At 32.7% G+C, this 23627-nt stretch overlaps 1 protein-coding gene across 1 annotated transcript in view; it reads left to right on the top strand.

Moving 5' to 3' along the window:
* LOC108917159 overlaps positions 1 to 23627 on the top strand; it is a 234381-nt gene that overhangs the window by 147881 nt on the left and 62873 nt on the right. The window contains exons 12-16 of the mRNA XM_023455102.1: positions 9007 to 9168; positions 9298 to 9536; positions 10084 to 10327; positions 16284 to 16513; positions 22596 to 22883. Coding sequence (XP_023310870.1) covers positions 9007 to 9168; positions 9298 to 9536; positions 10084 to 10327; positions 16284 to 16513; positions 22596 to 22883 — 1163 coding nt within the window. The remainder of the gene's footprint in view (positions 1 to 9006; positions 9169 to 9297; positions 9537 to 10083; positions 10328 to 16283; positions 16514 to 22595; positions 22884 to 23627) is intronic.

The following is a 23627-nucleotide window of genomic DNA, read 5'->3' as shown; positions in this document are numbered from 1 at the left end:
TTAATTTGTAATATCTCAGTGGCGTACCATTTTTTTCTTTAAAATAATTGAGATTATTACCCGTACGCGCGTAAATGATGAACATAAAATTCTTAATTGTGTCAAAAAAATGCGCAATAACTACCTCTTAAAACCCACCAAATTTCATTTGCACATCTCGACCGGTTTCAGAGCAATAAATTAAATCGTCAGTTTTTAAGAAAAACTTTGACACCCCGTATCTCGGAAAACGAATCATTTGCGGACATACGTTTATAAGCAAACTGCCATTATTTTCTCATGTAGAATCACCCCCTGAAATTTGTCGCACTTATTTACTAACACCCTGTATATTACTATGAAATCAAGCCCTCTCCCTGTCAGCCAATCACAAGACTAACATGTTTGCAACATACATAAATTTCCAACAACTCAAGCTGAGTATATTTTGTATTTATCACTTTCATTGCATCGTTTTAAGTGAAATATGGGACCGGTAAAACACCAAAAGAAGACAGCTATGAAAGCCATGAATACTATGAGATGTTACACAAATCTTCCGATTTAAATATGTAAAAATTTCATGCAATATTTTAATTTGTACGTAATAAAATTTTCAATAACTGTTTAATATTTTTTATTTAAAATATGTAACGTATCAAAATCAGTAAAATCCGGAGCATTTAATTTCAAAACCAGCCAAATCTACATTTTAGTTCCAAAGTCAACCATTTCCATACTTGAATTTGATTTTTGATCGATTTTCCTGCCATGTCTGCTGTAAAATACAAACTAATGGAAAACATAAACAGCCTTGAGAGGTAAATAATCGACTTTTACGTTTCCTGTAAATTAGACTGAAATAGATTTGGCTGATATTGAAACCAGACTACCCAAATCTAGATACCATGTTATAATACAGTGCTGTCAAATTACCTTGTTTTAATTATATTAGTAAATGTTCGTTTGTTTTTAAAAGCAAATTTAATTCTTGCTAGAATAAAAATAACTTCTACTACCCAAAATTAGGGACCCATACACTACTTTTAATCTAGATCCTGAACACGACATTTTTTGTTTCAAAACCTCTTTATAAAAAGAGAAACATTTCCAGGCCGCCACGAGACGAGTTCGTGAACTTTTAAATACACCGAAGTCGAATTTTCTAGGATAAGGTGCAATATTTATGGCGTTAAAACTGATGACGCGATAAGGCTTGCAATTCCTCTGAGTAATAAATAATCCAACACCAAGCGATGCTTATCTCGTGCCGTACATTAGAAGAAATCTCGGAATCGACTTAACGCCCAATGGGATGAAGCTCCAGATATCGACGCGAAGTTGCATCGTACGAATGTAGGCGTTAAGCTCGAGTTACGAGATACCTGAACTGTTAAAGAAATAATCTTCTTCGTGATATCTTTAGTCTCCAATTATAAATGACAACAGTCAAACAGTGCGCATTGTTGTCAGTTTAATTATTTAGGCAATTAAAATAAGATTAATTATGCTGTAAAACGAGATTTTAAATAATTCTGTAGATAATTGTTGTGTGTAATACGTGGTTATTCTAAAATTTCGCTTTATTTCTGTTGTAAAGAGCGACCGAAAAAAAGCCTAATTTTTCGCCCCTTTGTGAGACCTCGTAAATTTACTCCAAATGTGTGCCAAAAGATAGTCTATGATGAGACTTGAATCGTCTATAAGTTTTAGCTTGAGGCTACATTTCGTTTTCGAGTTTCGGTTGATTAAAGTTGTCATTTTTACATGGATTGTTGGATCGAGGTTACACCGCTAAAAAAAAATCGCTTGTACTTCACATGTGGCATATGTATTCCGAAGTACTTTTTCGCGCTGAGCACGAATTTGCTATTAGAATTGCTTCATCACCCTTCGGTCTTCATGAAATGACTGAAAAGCTTCAGAAAAATGAAGAATTTCGAAGATTCCAAGATTAATTCTTTGACTTCCAAATGACCTGAAGTCATAGAGATTAACGAACCTTTGATTTTAAATCAGCGACTTTGAAAACCCTATAACAATCCATGTAAAAATGACAACTTTAATCAACCGTAACTTGAAAACAAAATGCAGCCTCAAGCTAAAACTTATAGACGATTCAAGTCTCATCATAGACTATCTTTTGGCACACATTTGGAGTGAATTTATAAGGTCTCACAAAGGGGCGAAAATTTCGATCGCTCTTTGCTGTTAGACTGAGGACATAATCTTGAAATAATACGCCTTAACGATGGAAGTAGCAAACGTGGATTTGTAGTCAATGTTTCTGGTTTTTCAAGATATAAAGTTTTGTACAAGTATATTGTGCTCTCAGTATATCCCTAAATCCAGACGCTGACATTATCCCATAGAAAAAAATTAAATTCGTTGCATTACATTGTGTTAAAGAACATAATATTCTCTATAACTCGAATTCAAAAGACTAATTAAATGTTATACAGGATGCAACTTCGAATGGGTGTCGTATTTATAAGGAGACTATATTTAAATTTTGAAACTTCTATCGTGATTTTTTTTAACCTTTTTTCATAATTGTTATACCCCGCCGGCCGTTGGACAAGCTAGAGTGATCTCAAACAACAGCGTTAGTCGCAGCGCATAAACACTTGGGATGCTGTATGCATTGTTGTTAAATCTCAAAATTTAAAAGAAAAATGTGGAGTTGTATTAGAAAACAAAGGATCCCGCACAAAACAAATGGAAAAGCGGTAGTCAAATGTACTGAAAATGTAATACGTGGTACTTCATTACGTTCTGATTAAACGTCTGAAAATGACCAGTTTTAGATATATGTATAAACGGTTAAAGGTCACGTCAGTATTCGCTAAGTTGAGAGTAAGGAGTTTAGGCCAATAAAATTGTCGAAAATGCCTCATTTTCTTGCCAAAAAATAGTTCAGTAATTGAAAATATGTAAAAATTATGAAAAATTCCGGTAGAATTCAATGAACTACTTTACCCCACCTGAATTTTTGGGCTTCATTTTCAAAATGGCGTCCAAAGTTCGCAAAAAACAGTATTTTTTTCATTTATAAAAAACCAAAAATTTTAGAAAAAAATGTTTCAAACAAAAGTTGTAGTAATTTTTAATACGGATCGAATAAGCCCAAGCCGTTTTGATCGATAAATAAATAAATTAGTTATTGCAAAAAACCGTTAAAAATTGCAATTTTATAAATTCATATTTACATAATAGTACGTATATTATTGAGATAATAAAATAATAAAAGTAGAGTCGGTTAGTTGAAGAAATCAAAAGGCGGAATGTAGAAAAATTCTTGATTTATTAAACATGTAGATGCGAAAGCGGTGTTTGCAAAACTAATGCGTGTTCTGCCGAAAACACGGACTAAAGTGTTCTAATTTATGCTTGAAGTGTGAAGATTACAATTGCTCTAATATCGAAGAAAAAACTATAGTTATTGAAGATATCGAAGAAGATATGAACGAGCCATGTTTATCAGAAAATGAAATCGAATCAGGCGAAGAAAACTTTGATGATGACGATGGTGATGAACAAGAAATCGTGTTAAACAGTAGTAGCGAAGAAGAATGGAGGCCTAAGAAACGTTCCAAAATAAATTAATATAATTTTCATACAATCAAAAAAATAACTGATTGTATACTAGTTTTTATACTTTTATTTACATGTTTAATAAATCAAGAAATTTTCTACTTTCCGCCTTTTTATTTCTTCAGCTAACCGACATTACTTTTATTATTTTATTATTTCAGTCAGATACGTACCATATGTACTAAATACAAATTTATAACTGATAAAAAGCTTTATAAATGTACATGAAAAGAAAAAATACACGACATTACAGTTTTCTCCCCCCACCGCGCGCATCAACGTGTTGAGCCGAGCAAGCAATATACGGGGCCCATAAAAATTAAGTTTAATGAAAGAAAATGGGATCAATCAATCGTTGCGGACTACTTTTTATATAAATGAGTTCGTGGAGATTTTTCGAAAAAAACATTTTTTCTCGGCCCCTGTTGGTCGTAGGATAGACTTTTTTTAAATGCTTAAAAAAATGTCATCTTTTGAATGGCAGTATAGACATTTTGATACAAATTGAAATCAAAAAGTTAATAAAATTTTTATGGCCCCGAAAAAAAAAGCGATTTTTCGTTCGTTTTTTGCGATATTTGAAATCGATTTGAGGCTCGCGCAATATTTGCACATAATAGTGTAATTATTAAAGAAAATTTTAAGCCCAATCCCGTTAATAAAAATGTGGAGGCCTATGATTTATGGAGATTTTACGAAAACGCTTTTTTTTTCGAAAAACTCGATTTTTGCAAAAACTATAAAATATTTATCAATTTTGAAAAAATCATTTTATTTTTTTACTCGCCAAGAGCTTTCACCAAGGTTCATATAAAATATTTATTTTTGTAAGATACAACTATTTAAAAATATTGCGATTTTTAGCGTTTTTTTTGCAATAACTAATTAATTTATTTATCGATAAAAACCGGCTTGAGCTTATTCGATCCGTATTAAAAATTACTAGAGTAATGTTTGAAATATTTTTTTAAATGTAAATTTTTTTATAAATGAAAAAAAAATGTTTTTTTGCGAAGTTTGGACGCCATTTTAAAAATGAAACCCAAAAATTCAGGTGAGATAAAGTAGTTCATTGATTTCTACGAAGCTTTTCCTAATTTTTACATATTTTCAATTACTGAACTATTTTTTTGCACCTGAAAAATTTGATTGGACTATTTAAGCCAATAGCGGTTTTGTATGTGACAAAGATACAAGTAGCAAACGGACTGTGTCATCATATAATAGACAGTTTGTAGATATATCCTTATACATTACCTACTCCAATTTACCATTAATTTTTTATAAACATTTTTATGTAAAAAATGATCATTTTATTAGTTTTTTGCTTATAAAATCTAAACTAACGAAGCATTCTGACTGCTATAAAGAGATAATTTGTAGAGAATCGAAATACGAACAAAACGAGAGGTCAAAACCCGGAAATTGGAGATTTTCGCTCTTACCGTCTTCTAGGGGTGGTTTCTACAGAAAAAATAAAAAAATACGGGTTCAATATTTTTTAGAGTTTCATTCCGATCGGTGAGTGACAGTTGGGTAGTGTTACTTGTTAGTACAAAGGAAGACAAAATTCAAAATATTTGAAATTACGTGCTTTCCTGAAATGTCAGATAACAAATATAAACCAAAGAAGTCAAAAGTCTGTCAAATAAAGAACTTGAAACGTTGATTATTGAAGCACAAATAATATAAACCTAATGAAGAATGATGTGAAAATTTTATAATTCTTTGTTATTAGTTTTTCCTTAATATACGCGAAGCTAAAACGAAAAAACCGAGGTCATTTGTGATAAACGAAACTTATATGCCACTGTATAGAAAATATGTTGCGTGCTGTCCAGAAAATTTTGAAAGTTGTCGCTTTTTCTTTGAATATTCAAATGGAAAAGGTTATAGCCAAGTAGTAGGAATACATCAGTTTGGTAAAATGCCTCAAATTGTAGCAAAACTTTTAAATTTGCCAAATGTAGATAAATACGCAGGACATTGTTTCCGTCTGGAGTAGCTGGAGTAGATTTAATTGCATTAAAGAAACATGCGGGATGGAAATCTTCAAACGTTGTCGAAGGATATATAGAGGAATGTTTTACAAATGCAGCAGATAAAATATTTAGAGAGGGGTGGGGCGGTGGAGAGACAAAGAGAAATTTGCTAATAGTAATAATTTTGTCGAACAAGAAATAATTAACAGCAATAATGTCGCCGAATTTTCGAGTAAAGTTAGTTTTATAGTTGTACAAACTGCAACACAATTATAAATATAAACAAATAGTTATAATAAACTAATATGTAGAATTTGTTCAGCAAATGTTGTGTTTACTAAATAATGCATTTTTGATGTGTGTTGTTTTGCCTATAAGAATTTACTGTACAAATTATGAATAAAAAAACGGTACGGAAAAGTAACTTTCCCGTATATTTTTGTTGACAGTTGCTTAGCAACGAACTAAAACACTAGAATACGGCATTTTGGGGTCTGAAATTGGACCGAAAAAGTGCACATTTCCGAACGATTTCAGCAAAACATTTTTGTTACAATTTTTAATAAAATCCTTATAAAACAGAAGTTTTTTGGGTTATCCAGGAAGGTTTCGATTTATATTTTGCAATTTAAGGCATACTTGCACGTTAATAAATCATTAGATTTAAAGATGATGAAATATGGAAACTCCTGAACTCCCACATTAATAACCAAAGTTTTAAGTGCCAGTCGACGGTTCTATGAACTTTCGCCTATTATGTACAGAACATAATCGAGTAGGTGGAAGTGCCGTTGGCGAATTTTTTGTACGAAATATTTCCAATTTAAGGATAAATAAGGTTATCAACTTATGTCATTATGAAAGTCCGGAGGAGCACTTTGGAATTAATTAAGCTTGACTCAATTTTCGGCGCTTCTTTTCAGGAGATCAGATTTAATTTATTCTTGAATTAAAAAATGCAAACGCCTACGATCTGAGTTTAAAAAGTCATTAGTGAAAGCACAAGCAGTAACAATAACAGCCCTGAGTAAAAGAAAATACTACCGAAAAGTATATGTTATGAATTAAATAATAAACATACTATTTTATGCACTAGTAAACAAATTACGTATTTTATAGTGTCTAAAGTCAAAGAAGATGCTAGGATCAAACGTGTTAAAAAAGTCAATGTTATAACTTCACAGAGCGCTGTGCTACTTGTTACGTGTGTTAAAAATAGCTACTACATTTTAAGTGGAAGTGGAGTTTGTAGTAGTATACAGGCTGTTACAAACTTGCATCTCACTACAGGGATTTCAGAAACGAAAGAGATACTAACTAGCTTAAATGGGGGCAAAGTTTCGTAATCTGGGGACCAACATTATGCCTCTAAAAAAATCAAGGCTAACATGAATTACTTTTCGAAATATTTGAAAAAAAAAAAAAAACGAAAATTTTGAAATCCGTTTTTGTTTTATTTCAGCCTTGTTTGAAGTGACATTGAAAAAAGAAGAACGCCTTCTCATGACAACTTTTTGCCCTCTATCGAATGGCATAATCAATTTTTCGTTTCGTCTTTCCAGGACCATCATCAACTTAATTTTTTTAAATACGGTCCTGGAAATTTTATGCAAGCTTCTATGACCCCCAATACTGCATTGCTTCAGCCCGAACCAAATTCAGACGTTTTGTCTCGAAAAATTCATCTTCAATGTAATCGTTCCAAATTTATCTAAATTTTTTATTTAGATTTCTATGTTTATTGAATTATTGTACACTCTATGTGTCGTTAGACTCTGGTAAATCCACCTAGTTATTTAAACTATTACCATCACACGTTACAATAAAACAGTAGAGTTTTAATCCCCTTCCCATCGTTATTTTTAGGTTTCTCGAGTGCTCAAAATTCAAACAAATTCAGGTCTATTTTTTTCTCAGGATATTCATTCAAATACTGACAAGCTCTTTCACAGTTGCGGTTAGAGGTACAATAAATTCCGATCATATTATACTTATCTTCATTTTCAACATTTGCCGGAAACGTTTTTACTGTAATTTTTTAATTTACAATATTCATTTGAAGTTTTGGCTCTTCGTATACATTTTTAAGAATTGATTTGTCATAATAAAATTAAAATCGTAATAATGTTTTAATTGTGACGCAACAACTTATCGAGTTATGTATGACCAGGTGATGGTAATAGTTTAAATAACTAAGTGGATTTCACAAGGTCTAACGACATTTAGAATGGAAGATAATTCAATAATCAGAAATGTAAAAAATAGATACATTTGGAACGAATACATTGAAGATGAATTTTTTGAGACAAAACGTCTGAACCTGATTCTGGCTGAGGCAGTATAGTATTGTGGGTCATAAAAATTTGCAAAAAATGTAAAGAAATTACCAGGGTCGTGTTTGAAAAAATGATGTTGATGATCGTCCTGGAGAGACGAAACGTTACATACAAAAATTGATTATGTCATTCGAAAGAGAAGCAAAACGTTACCACAAGAAAGTGTTCTTCTTTTTTCAATATTACCTCAAACAAGGCTGAAATAAAACAAAAACGGATTACAAAATTTTCGTTTTTTTTTAATATTTCGAAAACTAATCATGTTAGCCTTGATTTTTTAGAGGCATAATGTTGGTCCCCTTCTAATATTTTTTGAATAGATAAAACACGTTACCATCCGTTATTTCCAATCTCTGATTGTTTCTTAGATAATAATGTCACCGTTCTGATTTAAATACCCCGTATATCTATTGCTAAGAAACAAAATGTGATTAAATTTATCTTATTCGAATAAAAAGCTAATGTTTAATAATATTAATTTTCGGTAAATTAACGAAATTTTTGATTTCAGTTAGTCATTAAAAAATTACATTTACTCGTAATAGAAGTTTTAAATACATATATGCAATATTATAACTAAATAAAATTTTTTTTTTCAAGAACCTGGTGTTACCAGATTATGAACACCTACTTTTTGTTCTCGCTTTACCGCCAAAGAAATAGTCATGTGATGTATGTATAAATGTCTACCTTCTTAAAATTATACAGACAGAGTATGCAGCCTCTGTTATTTTAGTAGTAATAAAAACAGATTTAAAAAATGATAGCATCATTATCTTCAAGTGTGTTATTATTACTTTCCCTTAAAGTACGTACTAAAATAAAGTTCTCATCATGAGCGACTAAGCTTTTTAGTATTTGCATAAAATTTGCTTTTCTTTTACATTTTAAAATATACAAAATACTTAAAAATTCCCAAATATTACGAATCAAATAGTAGTACTAATTTTACTACAATTAATTTTTATAACGATATCTATACGGATATTGCGGTACTTTGTTAAAGTTTTAATTTGTATTCTTAATATCTAAAGGTACAATTTGTATTCTTATTAAAAAAATATAAATAACAATTGCCATAGAGAATTACTTTCTGACAAGTTTCTATATTCTAGGTACCTGGTGGAATGAAAAGAAGGGTGTTAAGGTGGTACGATTACTCGTGGTCCAGGGGCAGGATCCAAGGGGGTGGCGACATCAACACAGCCCTTGGCTTGCTTCCAGATAAACTGAAAACAGAGCTTGCCTTACATGTCAATTTAAGTGTGTTGAAAAAAGTAAGTAGATAACATTTTACGAAATGTAATTAGTATTATTAACATTAAACAACTGTTGTGACCAGCAAACTCACCAGATGTGAATCCCAATTAAACTTGAAGTATAATTATTATATTCGCTTGTTCTAGGTGACTATATTTCAAGAATGCCAACCGGAATTTTTGCGGGATCTGGTGCTAAAAATGAAAGCTTATATTTTCACACCTGGCGACTCGATTTGCAGAAAAGGGGAGGTGGCTAGGGAGATGTTCATAATAGCGGATGGTATTTTAGAAGTTTTGAGCGAAAATGGAAAAGTTCTGACTACCATGAAGGCTGGAGACTTTTTCGGGGAAATAGGCATCCTAAATTTGGATGGACTTAACAAGTAGGTTATACAGGGTGGTTCAAATTTTGCCAGCGCTAATGTTAACTCCATTATTATTGGAGTTATAAAGTAAACATAATAAAGTTGTAGGAATTTATCTGCCGATTATATTGCACTAAATGAAAAAACACTGAAAAACATATTTGTTATAATGGCATCCTATGCTGTATTTGAATAGAATTTTTAACATAACTGTTTATTCTGACACTAGAGACAGATAATTTGAAACGACCCATATACTTATACCTAGTTCAAAAAGTGCCGTTGATATTTATTGCTTCAATATCAAGAGAGAAATAGTCTTTAGCAAAATGTGTAAATAAAAAAAAGTAGCTGTTTTTTACATGTTATGTAACTTTTCTGAATCCAAAATTTCCAGTTTTTTTTCAAAATTAATTGGTTTCGATTTCACTTCAAAGCTTGACATAACATTTGTTTTTCGAACTTAATCTACTTCGTACCTCTTACCGCCAACAAGACGTTGGTAGTGGGATATAAAAATCGGTCCACCTTGCATATACACTATTCTGAAAAATACCACTTTTAGGAGAACTGCTGACGTTCGCTCAGTAGGATATTCCGAATTGTTCTCGTTATCTCGTGAAGACGTCTTAGCCGCAATGAAAGACTACCCGGAAGCCCAAGAGATCCTGCAGGCCCTAGGTAGAAAACGACTTATGGAGGTCAAGGCGTCTGCTCGGCATCCGGTACACCACAAGGAACATCACCACGGCCACAGCCACGGACAGGATGGCAAGGGCATTGTGGATAAGATAAAAAGCGAGGCGAAGGTAAGGGTTTGTCAAAAAATAGGATTAAGAAAATGTCGATATCAGTTATAGAAACATCATAATAATCATTTAAAAGGAGTTATTCGTGATAATAATACAGGGTGAGGCGTATATAATCTATAGATTCCTGATGATATTTGTAATAGAAAAGTCTATCTTCGCGTAGTAATACTAAAAGAAGGTTAGGTTAAATTGCCAAAAAATTTGTGCAGTCAACTGATTTTGTATTTGTATTGAATTCATTATTATTCTTAATTATTAAATATTAAGCATCGTCCAACGACCCATCAGTGTTAAAAAGTGAAAGAATCCAGAGAAAAGTTTTTATTTTGTAATTCCACGATAGTGACAGTGTAATTTTTATAAAGAAGTAAAAAATAAGAATAGCGTGCCGATTACATTAAAAACGAGATTCTTATTTCTTACTTTGCTTAATCTTGTAGTTTATGCACAAACAAGTTTTATAATGAACCTTGAAAACAATGCATTTACTATTTCCGAACGTGTCGATATGGTGTTGGTGTATGGTGCAACCGGAGAAAATGCGCTAGCGGCGATTAGGTTGTACCTGGAACGATGGCCACAACGTCACCCCCCATGTGCAAATACAATCCTACAGTGCGTTCAGCGGCTGCGAGATACGGGAAGTGTAATTCCTCGAGGAGAAGGACGTGGTCAGCAAATAAACCTTAATGTTGAAGATGCAGTGTTGGAAAATCTTGAGGAAGACCCTACAATTAGTACTCGACGACTCGCACAGCAAGTAGGAACCACATCTCGTACCGTACATCGCACCTTAAGGCGCCAGCTATGACACCCCTATGTCCTGCTTATGTTTGTATAACAGATGAGGCGACATTTACCCGTGATGAAGTGAATTTCCATAATATGCACATATGGGCCGATGAAAATCCTCACGCGATTAGGGAAACACATTTTCAACATCTATTCTCGGTAAATGTTTGGGCTGGCATAATAGGCGAATTACTTGTGGGTGCATATTTCTTTGATGTGCGACTAAATGGACCAACATATACTGACTTTTTAGAAAACCGGTTGCCGAATTATTGGACGATGTGGCATTACAAGTTCGGGAGACACAGTACTCGAGAAATAACGAATGAAATGTTTCCTCAGTGATGGATTGGATGCTTTGGTCTTATGCCGTGGCCACCTCGGTCACCCGATCTAACTCCAATGGACTTTTATCTTTGGAGTCACTTGAAGTCATCGGTTTAAAATACCCCAATTGCTACGGTGGAAGAATTGCGAAACCGTATACTTGATGCTGCTGACACATTTAGGGAAATACCTGCAATTTGGGAAAATATTCGCCAAAATTGGATGCGTGGGTGCCACGCCTGTATCCGCGCTAATGGGGATCAATTTCAACATTTTCTCTAGAAATTTTATTTCATTTTGTCCCATATTTTAATGGAGATTGTTTTGTGATCGCAGTTGGCAACTACAGATGCTTACGGATGTGGTTTTGTTTACAACTCTTGCTGTAACAACAATGCATTTAAGATAGTAATTACTGTTAATTATTATAATAAGAAAATATCAGGTTTTTTTTTTAAATATATATTTTTCTTAGTTTGCACTTTTGCATTGAAAATTTCCCCAAAAATTGAGTATCTTTCTGTCTTTCAACGACGATTTGTTTACGCGGCTGGTCTACAGCACGTAACTCATCGTACAGCACACGGACAGGACCGTTCCAGAGAAAATATTTTGATCCATAATTGAACTTTAATTTACGAAAAAAAAAAACACAAAAACAGAACTTTTTCGTATAAGACTTTTCTATTGCAAATATCGTTAGGAAGCAGTAGTTTAATTTTCATAGATTATACACGCCACACCCTGTATAAGTGGTACATTAGCTCTGCTATTAGTCGAAATACAAAAAACTGTTTAAAGAAATGATAAGAAACAGTTCAGAATTATTTTCAAAATATACAGGGTGATACACGAAGAATAGGCGATCAAATGTAAGTTTTTTTAAATGCAATAGCCTCTACAAATATGTTTACAAGACTGAATTGATATTGTAGGTATATAAATCAATTTAAATTTTGTCCCGCAACCTGGCTTGGTTTAGTTATTTATTTTGAACAATAATTCGGTCATTAGGAAAAGTGAAACAATTTATTAAATGTGATTGATGCAAAAATTATTAATAACTAAGGAACTTGGAAGCAAAATAATTATGTAAATATGGTAATATTATAGATGTTTTGCAAAATGTCTACCTTTGTTTATAAGTAGTTTACATTTTAAAAAATATGTACTTTTAATTTTATAAATTATTATTTATTAGTTATAATTACTTATGCAACTGAAACTTTTATTATATTACACTTCTCGAAAACTATAATTATGTCAAAAACCCTCAAAGTTGTGTTCGATCTTGAAATACATGAATAAATACCTAAAATCCTGTTTTTCATTATGAAACACAGACGATAGTACTACAAAAGGTTTAGTATACAAAAATTGGTATATTTGTGTATTAGACTACCTTCAGAAATAATCTGTCGCATTTTTTTCCAAAGAAACCCATAGGGATTTCTTCTTTAAATTCTGTCGTTTTTTCCAGATCTATTTAATAAAAAACGTTCTTTATAATTAAAAAATGAAATAGAATACATTTTAAATACTATAAAAATTATCCAGTATAAAATAAAAATTGTCTCATATATTTTAAATACTAACCTTTATCTCTCACACTACCAAATATATGTAACAGACTGTTTTTAGGAAAACAAAATTTTCGAAATAATTTAGCTACGTCACAACCAAATTCAAAATTAATTATGTGACCACACTCACAATTTTGCGATTTCAAATATTTAAAATCAGATATGACGAGTTTCATTAAAAAAGATTACGTTTTACTAGCATTCTTTTAAACTTCGCCCAGTATATTTGAAATTAATTTTAAAATTTGTAATATTCAAATATACATTGTATTTGAAAATTGTTTTTATTTAGGATAATAACAGCCGTTTTTTCCTCTGTTTGTTGGATATTTTGTCATCTGTGAAATAAATAAAAATATTAATAAAACAAATCCTTGCGCTAAAAGGATCAATCACGGACTGTTTTTATTAAACTGTTTTTGCACAACCTAACGTATCACACTGAAAAGGATAAACAGATAAAAAATAAAAATACTCATTAGTCATTACTGCGCACTATTATAATTGACGTTTCGAAAAATTAATTTGTTTTCGTTATCAAAACTGGAAATGGCGTTTCTTTTTCAATTAGGCTGGACAGTCACATAATTAGACATATCGTGGGTTGTTAATATCATTATTACTTAATTCTATTAATATTTATAACCTGTAAGGATCCAAATTCGTAGAATAATCTATCACACATCTAATAAAACTTTTTTTAAGTGTCTTATTTTTCTTCTCCAAAATTTTGGCTGAATTCCATTTAATTATATGATCTTCCTAAGCGATATTTTTGATTTCTTAATTATTCGCTTTTTAATTTAATCTTTGTGTTTGTCTTATCCAATAGAGGACGAGGGGTTTCAACATAATTTTACTGCACTCACGTAGTATTCTATAAATAGAATTTCATGAACTTTTTACTGCTATTAGTACTATTAGGATGTGTGGGCTAGTCCAGAAAGTAGTAGTTACTTAAAAAAATATTCTAATGTCAAATTTGTTAAAATCAAAGACAGAATTAAGTACAGGGTAATTCACTATATTTTGACCGCCCCTCTTTAACTTTTTTATTTTAAGAGTTATAAAAAAAATGTGAAATACAAAAATTGCACGATTTTTTACGAATTTTTTGAAAATTATATTTGAAAAACAAATGAAGTTCAAACAAAATGGCAGCGGATGTTAACTTTGTTAATTTAAATGGAACACCCTGTATATTTTTACATATTTGGATGTCGAGCATAGTCATATAGGGTTTGTTAGATTCATCTCTAACAATAAGCTATNAATATCAGCAATTAGGAGACTTGTCTGTGGGGTTAGATATGATCTGCATACCAAGATTTTCAAACTGTTATTACTTTAATAAAATAAATTAGTGTTTTTTACAATTAAATTCTAAAGTGTTTATAACTTTTTATTAAATAAAGTGATTATTAGTTGCTTTCAAAGCATATCATATATAGATTGTGTATTTACAGATATTTTTTCATATATTTTAGGTATGTACAGGGTGATTCACTATATTTTGACCCCCCTTTAACTTTTTTGTTTTAAGAGTTATAAAAAATGTAAAATACAAAAGTTCCACGATTTTTTTATGAATTTTTCGAAAATGATATTTGAGAAACAAATGATGTCCAAACAAAATGGCCGCGGATGTTAACTTTGTTAATTTAAATGGAACACCCTCAATATTTTTACATATTTGGATAGAACATTCTCTGTCGAGCATAGTCATATAGCGTTCATTGGGTTCATCTCTAACAATAAGCGAGATACTATTAAAAAAGAAAATAATGTTTTTTATTAAGAAAATAACATATCTTGTAATTGTTAGACCTCTTTCAGGTACTTTATGCCAGCCTTTTTTCCAATTACGTAAGGATTTACAGATTTAGTTGTAATATATTTTGACCTATCAGACATTGATATGGTCCAAAATGGATATAGGTATTCTAACTAAATATCACTAATTAGGCCGTGAGAGGCCTAATTACTCATAGACAATGTTATGTGGTAGGCCGTGACAGTGACAGGTAATGTCGTGATAACATTGTTATTGATTGACAATTTGTATTATTATTTAATTAAAATAGGTTGCACAGCAGTAGAAAATAGAAATATTATTAGGAATTAAAATAGAGTATGGAGAAAATCTTTACTCTATTTGAATTCCTAATAAAATTTCTACTTCTGTTTAACCTATTTTAATTAAATCAAACTATCAAACAATAACAATGTTGTCATGACATTACCCGTCACTGACACGGCCTACCATATAACATTGTCCATGAGTAATTAGGCCTCCCACGGCTTATTTAGTGATATTTAGTTAAAATACTTATATGCATTTTGGACCATATCAATGTCCCATATGTCAACACAAATTACAACTAAATCTGTAAATCTTTACGTAATTGAAAAAAAGGCAGAAATGCCTGAAAGAGGTCTAACAATTACAAGATATCTTATTTTCTTAATAAAAAAACCTTCTTTTTTTTTAATAGTATCTCGCTTATTGTTCGAGCTTGACCCAACAAACCTTATATGACTATGCTCGACACAAAACGTTCCATCCAAATATCTAACAATATGCAGGGTGTTCAATTTAAATTAACAAAGTTAACATCCGCGGGCATTTTGTTAATATAATAATAATAAAAAGTCGTGCAATTTTTGTTTCCCACATTTTTTTATAACTCTAAAAAACAAAAGAGTTAATGGGGGGGGTCAAAATATAGTGAATCACCCTGTACCTTTTCAGAATAAAATAAACATCCTAGTTGTCCATCCAAGCCTAATTAAAAAAGAAACGTCATTCCCAATTTTGATAACACAGATTTTTCCGAAACGCTAATTGAACTAAAGTATGCGACACAGTGATGTTGATCTTTTGTCTGCTTTTTTCAGTGTAAGATTTTTGCTTAGGCAAAAACAGTTTAATTAAAATCACTCCTAACTGATCCTTTTGGCGCAAGAATTTATCCTATTATTTTTTTCAATAAACAAAGAAAAACGTAAAACTACGCTACAACGTTACAAAAACAACTGCAAATAATACAGCTATTCTACTCTCCACACAATGAATCCTTCCCTATTATTTATACATATACTTTTTTTAATTACTTTTCACCTCATTGGTAATATCCGCAAAGAATAAGACTACACGAATAAATAACAAACAAAAATCACAAATAAGTGCGAATACAATAATTCATATATTTAGTTTCAGTGTAGGTCTTAATCATTTAATCGATATTTAGGGATTGAGGAACGCTCTAAAGAAAACGAGGACTCACCGCAGGTCTCAAGAGTCGCTAGAACTACAGCCACTACACACGCCTACAAACAACAACAAAGCAACCCTCAAGAGAATGTCGAGGGTGCGGTCACACGACTTAAGCCAGGAGGAGGGCGAGAAAAAGGAACAGATAGCCTCAGAACCTGTCGTCTCTCCTATTGGGGCTGGATTGCCGCTGCTGCATAGGCTCAAGTAAGAATTATTTTATATGCAAAAAGGATATAATTAGAATGGAAATACATACAGGGTAGCCCATCGAAAACGTACCGCAAGGCATTACAAGGTAGTAATGAACTTTTCGGCAAAATCCAAAAACAGGTAAAGTTTGCTTCTGAGGGGGACAACTTTTTTAAAAAAAAAAATCTTCAACCCCCTAAGTGGGGGTGCGATCCCCCAAATTTTTTTAAATGGGAATGGGGGTCAAGTGGGGGGTCATTAGAAAGGACTTTTATTTCTCTATACATCGATTCTTACTTTTTGAAAATCGATCCATTATTTTATAAAATATGCAGCTTTGAAAATACGAACAATATTTTTGACGAGAAATGCGAAAATCGATTTAATTTTACTTCAAAACTTACGGTATTAGCTTGGTAAATTCCTTCAAAAGAATTCGCTGTTTTTTTTTCTGATTTGCGAATTCTTTAGCCTGATTTTGGTGAGCAAAAAATTGTCCGCTTTTTGTTTCGTATTTAGATAGGCCACAAGAAGTTGCTAGATAACTGTCTTGTGACTTGTAGTTGAAGAGTACCAATACTGCCGAGTCTTTTAAATTGATTAATTATGGTGTACTCAATTCCAGAAAGAGTAGAAATTATTGAGCTTTTTTTCAAAAACAATGAATGCGGAAATCGGGTCGCCGAACTGTTCAACCAACGGCATCCTGAGAAACATGCGTCTGGAAAAATTGTTCGCGAATTGGTGGCCAAATTTCGCGAAACTGGCTCCGTTCATAACAAAAAGAGGCAGGTTGAAAATCCGGTACTAAATGAACCTACGGAAATAGCGGTATTGGGGCAAGTGGCAATGGATAGTACGCTGAGTACAATGCAATTGGCTACTGCGACAGGAGTGAGTCGTACAAGTGTCCAACGAATATTAAAAAAATACAAATTCCATCCTTATAAGATTCGGCTAGTGCAAGAGCTAAATGAAGACGATTTTGATCGTCGTTTGCAATTTTGCGAAATAATGACTGAACGAGCGATAAACGATAATTTCCTCTTTAATGTGTGTTTTTCGGACGAGTGTACGTTCTTTTTGAATGGTTTAGTGAATCGCCATAATTGTTACTGGGCTGATACCAATCCAAGGATTTTCCATGAGACACACTCCCAACACCCCCAGAAGCTAGGATTGTTTGTCAGTTTAACCCTCCAGGCACAGACCGGTTTCGGACTTATTAGTCCTCATCAGTGTGTCATAGGTGCGACAATCGACAAACGACCCAGCTGTTCTCCGTCGTATCATCATGAAGAGGAAGTACATTGTACGTGGGAGCCAATGAATGACTCCATCTGTCGTTTGTCGGTTGTCGCACCTATAAGACATCGATGAGGACTAATAAGTCCGAAACCGGTCTGTGCCTGTTGGGTTAAACTGACAAACGATCCTAGCTGTTGTACTAGGTGTCGCGATAATAATTCAATTCCGGTAGGGGCAAATAGCCTTCGAAGTAGTTGTTTCTCGCGGCACTGACGACTCAAACATTATATTACGCCCTCTGTGGGTGGCAATCGTGCAACAAAGTAGCTACAGTTAGCAGGTCGCTTCCCACTGTAGTCATTTGAATGGCACAGTTGGAAGTCTGCACGACAGATGGAGCCATTCATTGGCTCTCGCGTACAATGTACTTCCTCTTCGTGATGATACGACGGAGAACAGCTGGGTTGTTTATCGGTTGTCGCACCTATGACACACTAATGAGGACTAATAAGTCCGAAACCGGTCTGTGCCTGGTGGGTTAAACTGATAAAACGATCCTAGCTGTTGTACTAGGTGTCGCGAGTATAATTCAATGCCGATAGGGGCAAATTGCCCTCGGAGTAGTTGTTTCTCGCGGCACTGACGACTCAAATAATTTATAAAGCTTTTAAAATTTGGGTGCGAACTGCTTACGTACATGCAAATAAGATCAACAGAGTTCCCACCGATCCGGTGGGTGCTTCATCCCTTTTTACTTCAGAAACCATTCTCTAATGTGACCTAACGCCAGATTTTTTAATTTTTCTAAAAAACTGCTGCTCTGGCGAGGAAAATTAATGGGACCTAAAATATTCGCCATAAAATTCTACATCATTTATGTTCTATAAACATTTTTCTGTCGTTAACTCTACTCTCACAAATATGGTTTGAAAAATTAGGATATGTTGCTGAAGTTAGACAAAAACGAATAAAGTGACAAATATCTTGAAATACATTGGCCATAGAAAAATATTGCATGCAAAACAGATTTTTCTACACAAACCTGGCCATAAGGACAAACAAATATGACTACAGAAAATTTATTTTATTATTACTAGGTACTACGTCTTTTATATTCAAGCCCGTTTCCACACCACCGCTGAGGTAAAGTTCCCGGCGCGTTTTTTTTTTGTAAGTTGTTTCCTCTGGAGGCCTAATCCACTAAAAACTAACTGCTGTTTATTCATTAATTGAATTATCTTCAGTTAATTCTTCCTCTACCACTGAATTAAGACATCCTTGACCATGACAATTGGAGCACATTGTTGAACAATTCAATCCAATGCACAACCGCATTGTTTTCCGCAACCCTTTTTACAACGGCATGATATTAATTGCATAATAGAAGTAGGAGCTTGTACATCAATTGTAGGAATTGGCACTAAAATTTGGCTAATTGATTTCCATCCCCATTCATTAGGCTTCAAATTTTCTCCACGCCACGAAATAATTTGTTGAAAAACGCGATACGAATGTTGTTCTAAAGCACATGTAGGTGGTAGTCTTGATAATATCACTGCTTTATTAGATTGACCAACAAATTTGTTAAATGAAATAAATCTAAATTGTTTTAATGAATGATTTTCTCTCAAGCTCATACAATGTCTGGTTTGATCGATGATGGATTGTTAAATATATGCAAAGCATTGTCTAAGTCCGTTCTAGTATTTATTAAATTTACAGTTTTTTCCTTTTCCTTTGCCAAAAAATTCTGACTTAGTATCACATCCACTGAATGCGTGAGCAAATAATATATTTCCGAATTCTGTAAATCGAGAGAACTATATGCTATACATACTAAACATGTTTAAATATATGTTTTACGTTTTATGTATACAATTTACATTAAATATTAAAAAACGAAAAGGAATACATTAATAATTTATCGCAAAGCTATTAGGTAAAGCTTTATTTTGTTATGTTATGTTATTTTGTCTTTACCAGCATTAACCTATTTCAAACGTCATTTAAGAGATTAGTGTTGGATATAGGAAAAAATTTGTAGGACACAAATGTTGTAAAATTTTATGCTGATTGTTTTAGGTCCTATTCATTTTCCTCGCCAGAGTAACAGTTTTTGAGAAAAATCAGAAAACGGGCACCAGGTCACGTAACGGGGTGGTTTCTGAAGCAAAAGGGGATGAAGCACCCTCCTGAGAGGTGGGAACTCTTTTGATCTGTGTTTGGATGTCTATTAAGAGTCCACACCCAAATTTTTTAAACTTTATAAATTATTTCTCCTATTTCCCATTTTAATTGCTAATTTATTTCGATTATAAGGGCCGATAAGCAGATTACGTTCTCAGCTGCACTAGATCACACTACAATCATCACGTTCTTGATCACGAGACAAAATTTGAACTTTTACATAATTTTAAAAATCTACAATTAATTTTTGCATTAAACACATTGTTTTATTTACTATTATTAATTGTTGGTTATAGATTTCAAATTTATGCAGATCTAAAAGAATAAAATGTTCATGTAAGTTTCCTATTCTTTTCAGGGTTTTTTTCAAGCTTTGTATACAAAAATATCTTCTACTTGCTTGATGTTTACTTAGAATGAATGGAGTAATTAATTCATCAGCTTCCTGTTTACCCTAAACCAACATTAGAGTGAACTTATTGTGATTCTAACACCAATATGCATGGTCGATCGCCAGGAACCCGTCGAAATTTTATTTCTCTACCGACGATTCGCTGACGAAAGGATAATAAATAATCAGTTTTCGTTGCAGTCAGTCGTTCTCTCAGCGTTCTCCATTTCAGCACATCGATGGAAGAGTTATAACAATTTAATCATGCGCAATGCAATTGATATACCCTGACAATTTACAACTTACAAAGTGCTTGTGAGTTTCCTCTATATCTGGGAATTTTGCATACTTTCGAATGTTTATTACAATTCGTCCAGTGATTCTTGTTATTACACCAAACTTTAATGATGTTCATGAAACAAAAAAAAAATCGCTGGTGAAAATCTTGGTGTTTGATTTAAAAAAAATATCACATTTATTTACTTATATTTTAAGATTTTTGACGTAGACTTACGAAACTTAGGCTTATGAATTAAAATTTCAAGAGTGCCTGAAAGAAGTATAAGAAACCATTTTATTGTAATTTTGTTGATAGGACTTTGATCATTGTTTAGTTTCAAAATAAATTTTAAAACAGTTTGCAGCTAAATAATGACGACTAATCAGTTTACATAAATAATAACAGTGCCACAAAAAAAGTATTTGGTCCGAAAGACCAGACCATGATGTCTATATGTTTTTGGGGTCGCAGTAAGTCCAAAAACGTCTCTTCCTACACTCACACGCTTTTTTTTTATTTGACCTTGAAATGGCTTTGACACTGACGTGACAGAGTTAAAAAGACACCAGATTCGGAATTAGTAACTCCAAAAACTCCTTTAACCATAAACACATTTTGTAATATTTATATTCGTTGCACGCATAAAACAAATTAATTAAAATTTTCCAATATTCATACTTTTCTCGGAAAATATGCTTCTAATCGGAACATTGATAGAGACACTTTTGATTTATAATTTTATTTAGATTCGACAATATTTTTAGTTTTCCAATATTTTAAAATTTTTAATATTTGGTCCGCCATATTAGATCCGCCATCTTGAATTTTGAATATATAACACTGGATTCAGAGTCAGCACAAAAACGTGTATGTAACAATGGTAAAATTTTTTGCATTAAGGTTTTTCGCGATATGATCTTGGATTAACCTTAACCCTGACTTGATCGGATTAAACTGACCTCAGATTCGGATTCAGCGACCCCAAAAACATATACATATCGTGGTCTGGTTTTTTGGACCAGGTATTTTTTTTGTAGCTCTTTGTAATAATTATTATTTGAAAAACCTGTCTGTGGTGGAGCCTATGTCTTTTATTTAATTGAAATCTGCGGTCTAATTACATTTATAATCAGATTGATGACTTTTCTCGGTGTTGTCAAAAGTGAAACCATATTCAAAATACTCAGTGAATGGTCGACTTTATTTATGGTGAAATTTTGAAGACAAATTATTGGCTCCTAATGTGTCAAATGTACGGTTTCAATCAATCATGTTATTTTTAAGATTAAAGCTTGTAGAAGCTTTTAGTTCAACATGCGTCTTTTCTAAATTTACTCTAGAGTAAACAGCAGTAGTATGTGTTATCGAACATGCTTTTAGGAAACATATTGGTCAATTATTTTTGGCATGGCCAAATAATTGCACTCTTTTCTTGCAAACACAAAATTTATGTGGTTGTAGATTTTCATTCCAATCCATCTTCCACTATAATTCTCATTAAGTGAACAACTTACTTTAAAATCACATTAGATTAGCTTAATTACTTAATTGTGCCAAAATTTTTTTAATTTAATTATTTTTTTGGTCAAATTTCCCACAAGTTCCTTGTGGGTCGCTGCTCTAATAGAATCAGGTCACAATTTCAAAAAAATCCTTCGAGCGGCTTCCCAGTTATCCATCGATGGAGTTCGTGGTGGGATACCCTGTATATTATGTAAACACTTAAATGTGTATTCTTATAATGTAAAGAATGCAGTTATAAGAAGGCAACGGTTATTCCACCTTTTGTTAGAATAAAATTACATAAAAGAAAACTCGGCCTACAGCCAACCCTGCATTTGTTTCTGATCTCTTATTATAACATAATAATTATTATAATTTTGAGGAATTATCCTACGAAATATTTTATACTATTTAGAAGACACCCTATCCATTTATACTGTTTGTGCCCTGAGTCATTATTGAACTAGTATGTCCAAAACCCCTTTTAGGTTGCTCAAAGAAAAGCAGGATAACGAGGAACGCTCGAAAAGCGTCACGCCCGTCGCGTCGCCCACGTCTTCATCGATGAGATCGCCGCCTCCCGTCTGCGAGGAGGATACTGGGGAACTCATAGGGCCGGGTCTGCCTTTGCTCCAACGTATCCTGATGCTCAAGGCGAAAGAGGACAAGGCCGCCAAAGCCGCCAAAACTGGAGTCGGGGGGACCAAGAGCGTGACCAGCCAGTTGTTCAGCGGCATTAGTCTTAGTAAAGGTAAAGACGGTAGGGGAAATAAAGAGTGTTCCAATGTTCTGTGTACCTACTTGCAACTACCATGAACTTTTGAAATCAAAATAAGTATAACTATATTTGACTCTATACAGAGCTGTTTCGTTTAGCCATTAGAGGGGGTAGAAATTGACAAAAACTTTTGATTTTCTCCATATAACTGTAAAACGTGTTCTCACTTAAATGAAGATTGGTACTTATGTGTAAAGGTTAGTTTTTGGGAAATTGACTAAAGTAATAATTGAAATATTTTATTTGCATGATAATAAAAACGAAATAGTGGTTTTTGATGTTCAAAAACTACCTTCACAAAAATTATTGGATATGACCACTATTTTCAGTAACACATAATTTGGTAAAAATGTAAATAATAGCAAATGAAGAAGTGAGAGAAATTTAAATAAAAAACTAAATAAATGCAACTACATATTTTTTTATTACAATAAACAATAGTTTTGAAGAAGGGAAATACGTTGCTAGTCAACTTTTAGATTTGACAAAAGCTTTCGATTGTGTATCACACGAAATTCTTATACATAAGCTGCATAATTATGGTTTTTCATAGTACAGTTCGGACTTATTGAGATTATATTTGAGTAATAGATTACAGTATGTTGTATATAATAATGTGAAATCATCCACAAAGAATATTGAACATGGAGTTCCACAAGGTTCCATATTAGGTCCGTTACTGTTTCTGATATATATTAATGATTTTCCTAATTGTTTATCTAATAACCATACCATAAGGGTG

This window comes from Anoplophora glabripennis, unplaced genomic scaffold, assembly GCF_000390285.2.
Source record: "Anoplophora glabripennis isolate ALB-LARVAE unplaced genomic scaffold, Agla_2.0 scaffold79, whole genome shotgun sequence".
NCBI lineage: Eukaryota > Metazoa > Arthropoda > Insecta > Coleoptera > Cerambycidae > Anoplophora > Anoplophora glabripennis.
Note: the sequence above shows the minus strand (reverse complement) of the source record. Positions and strands in the feature narration are given on the sequence as shown.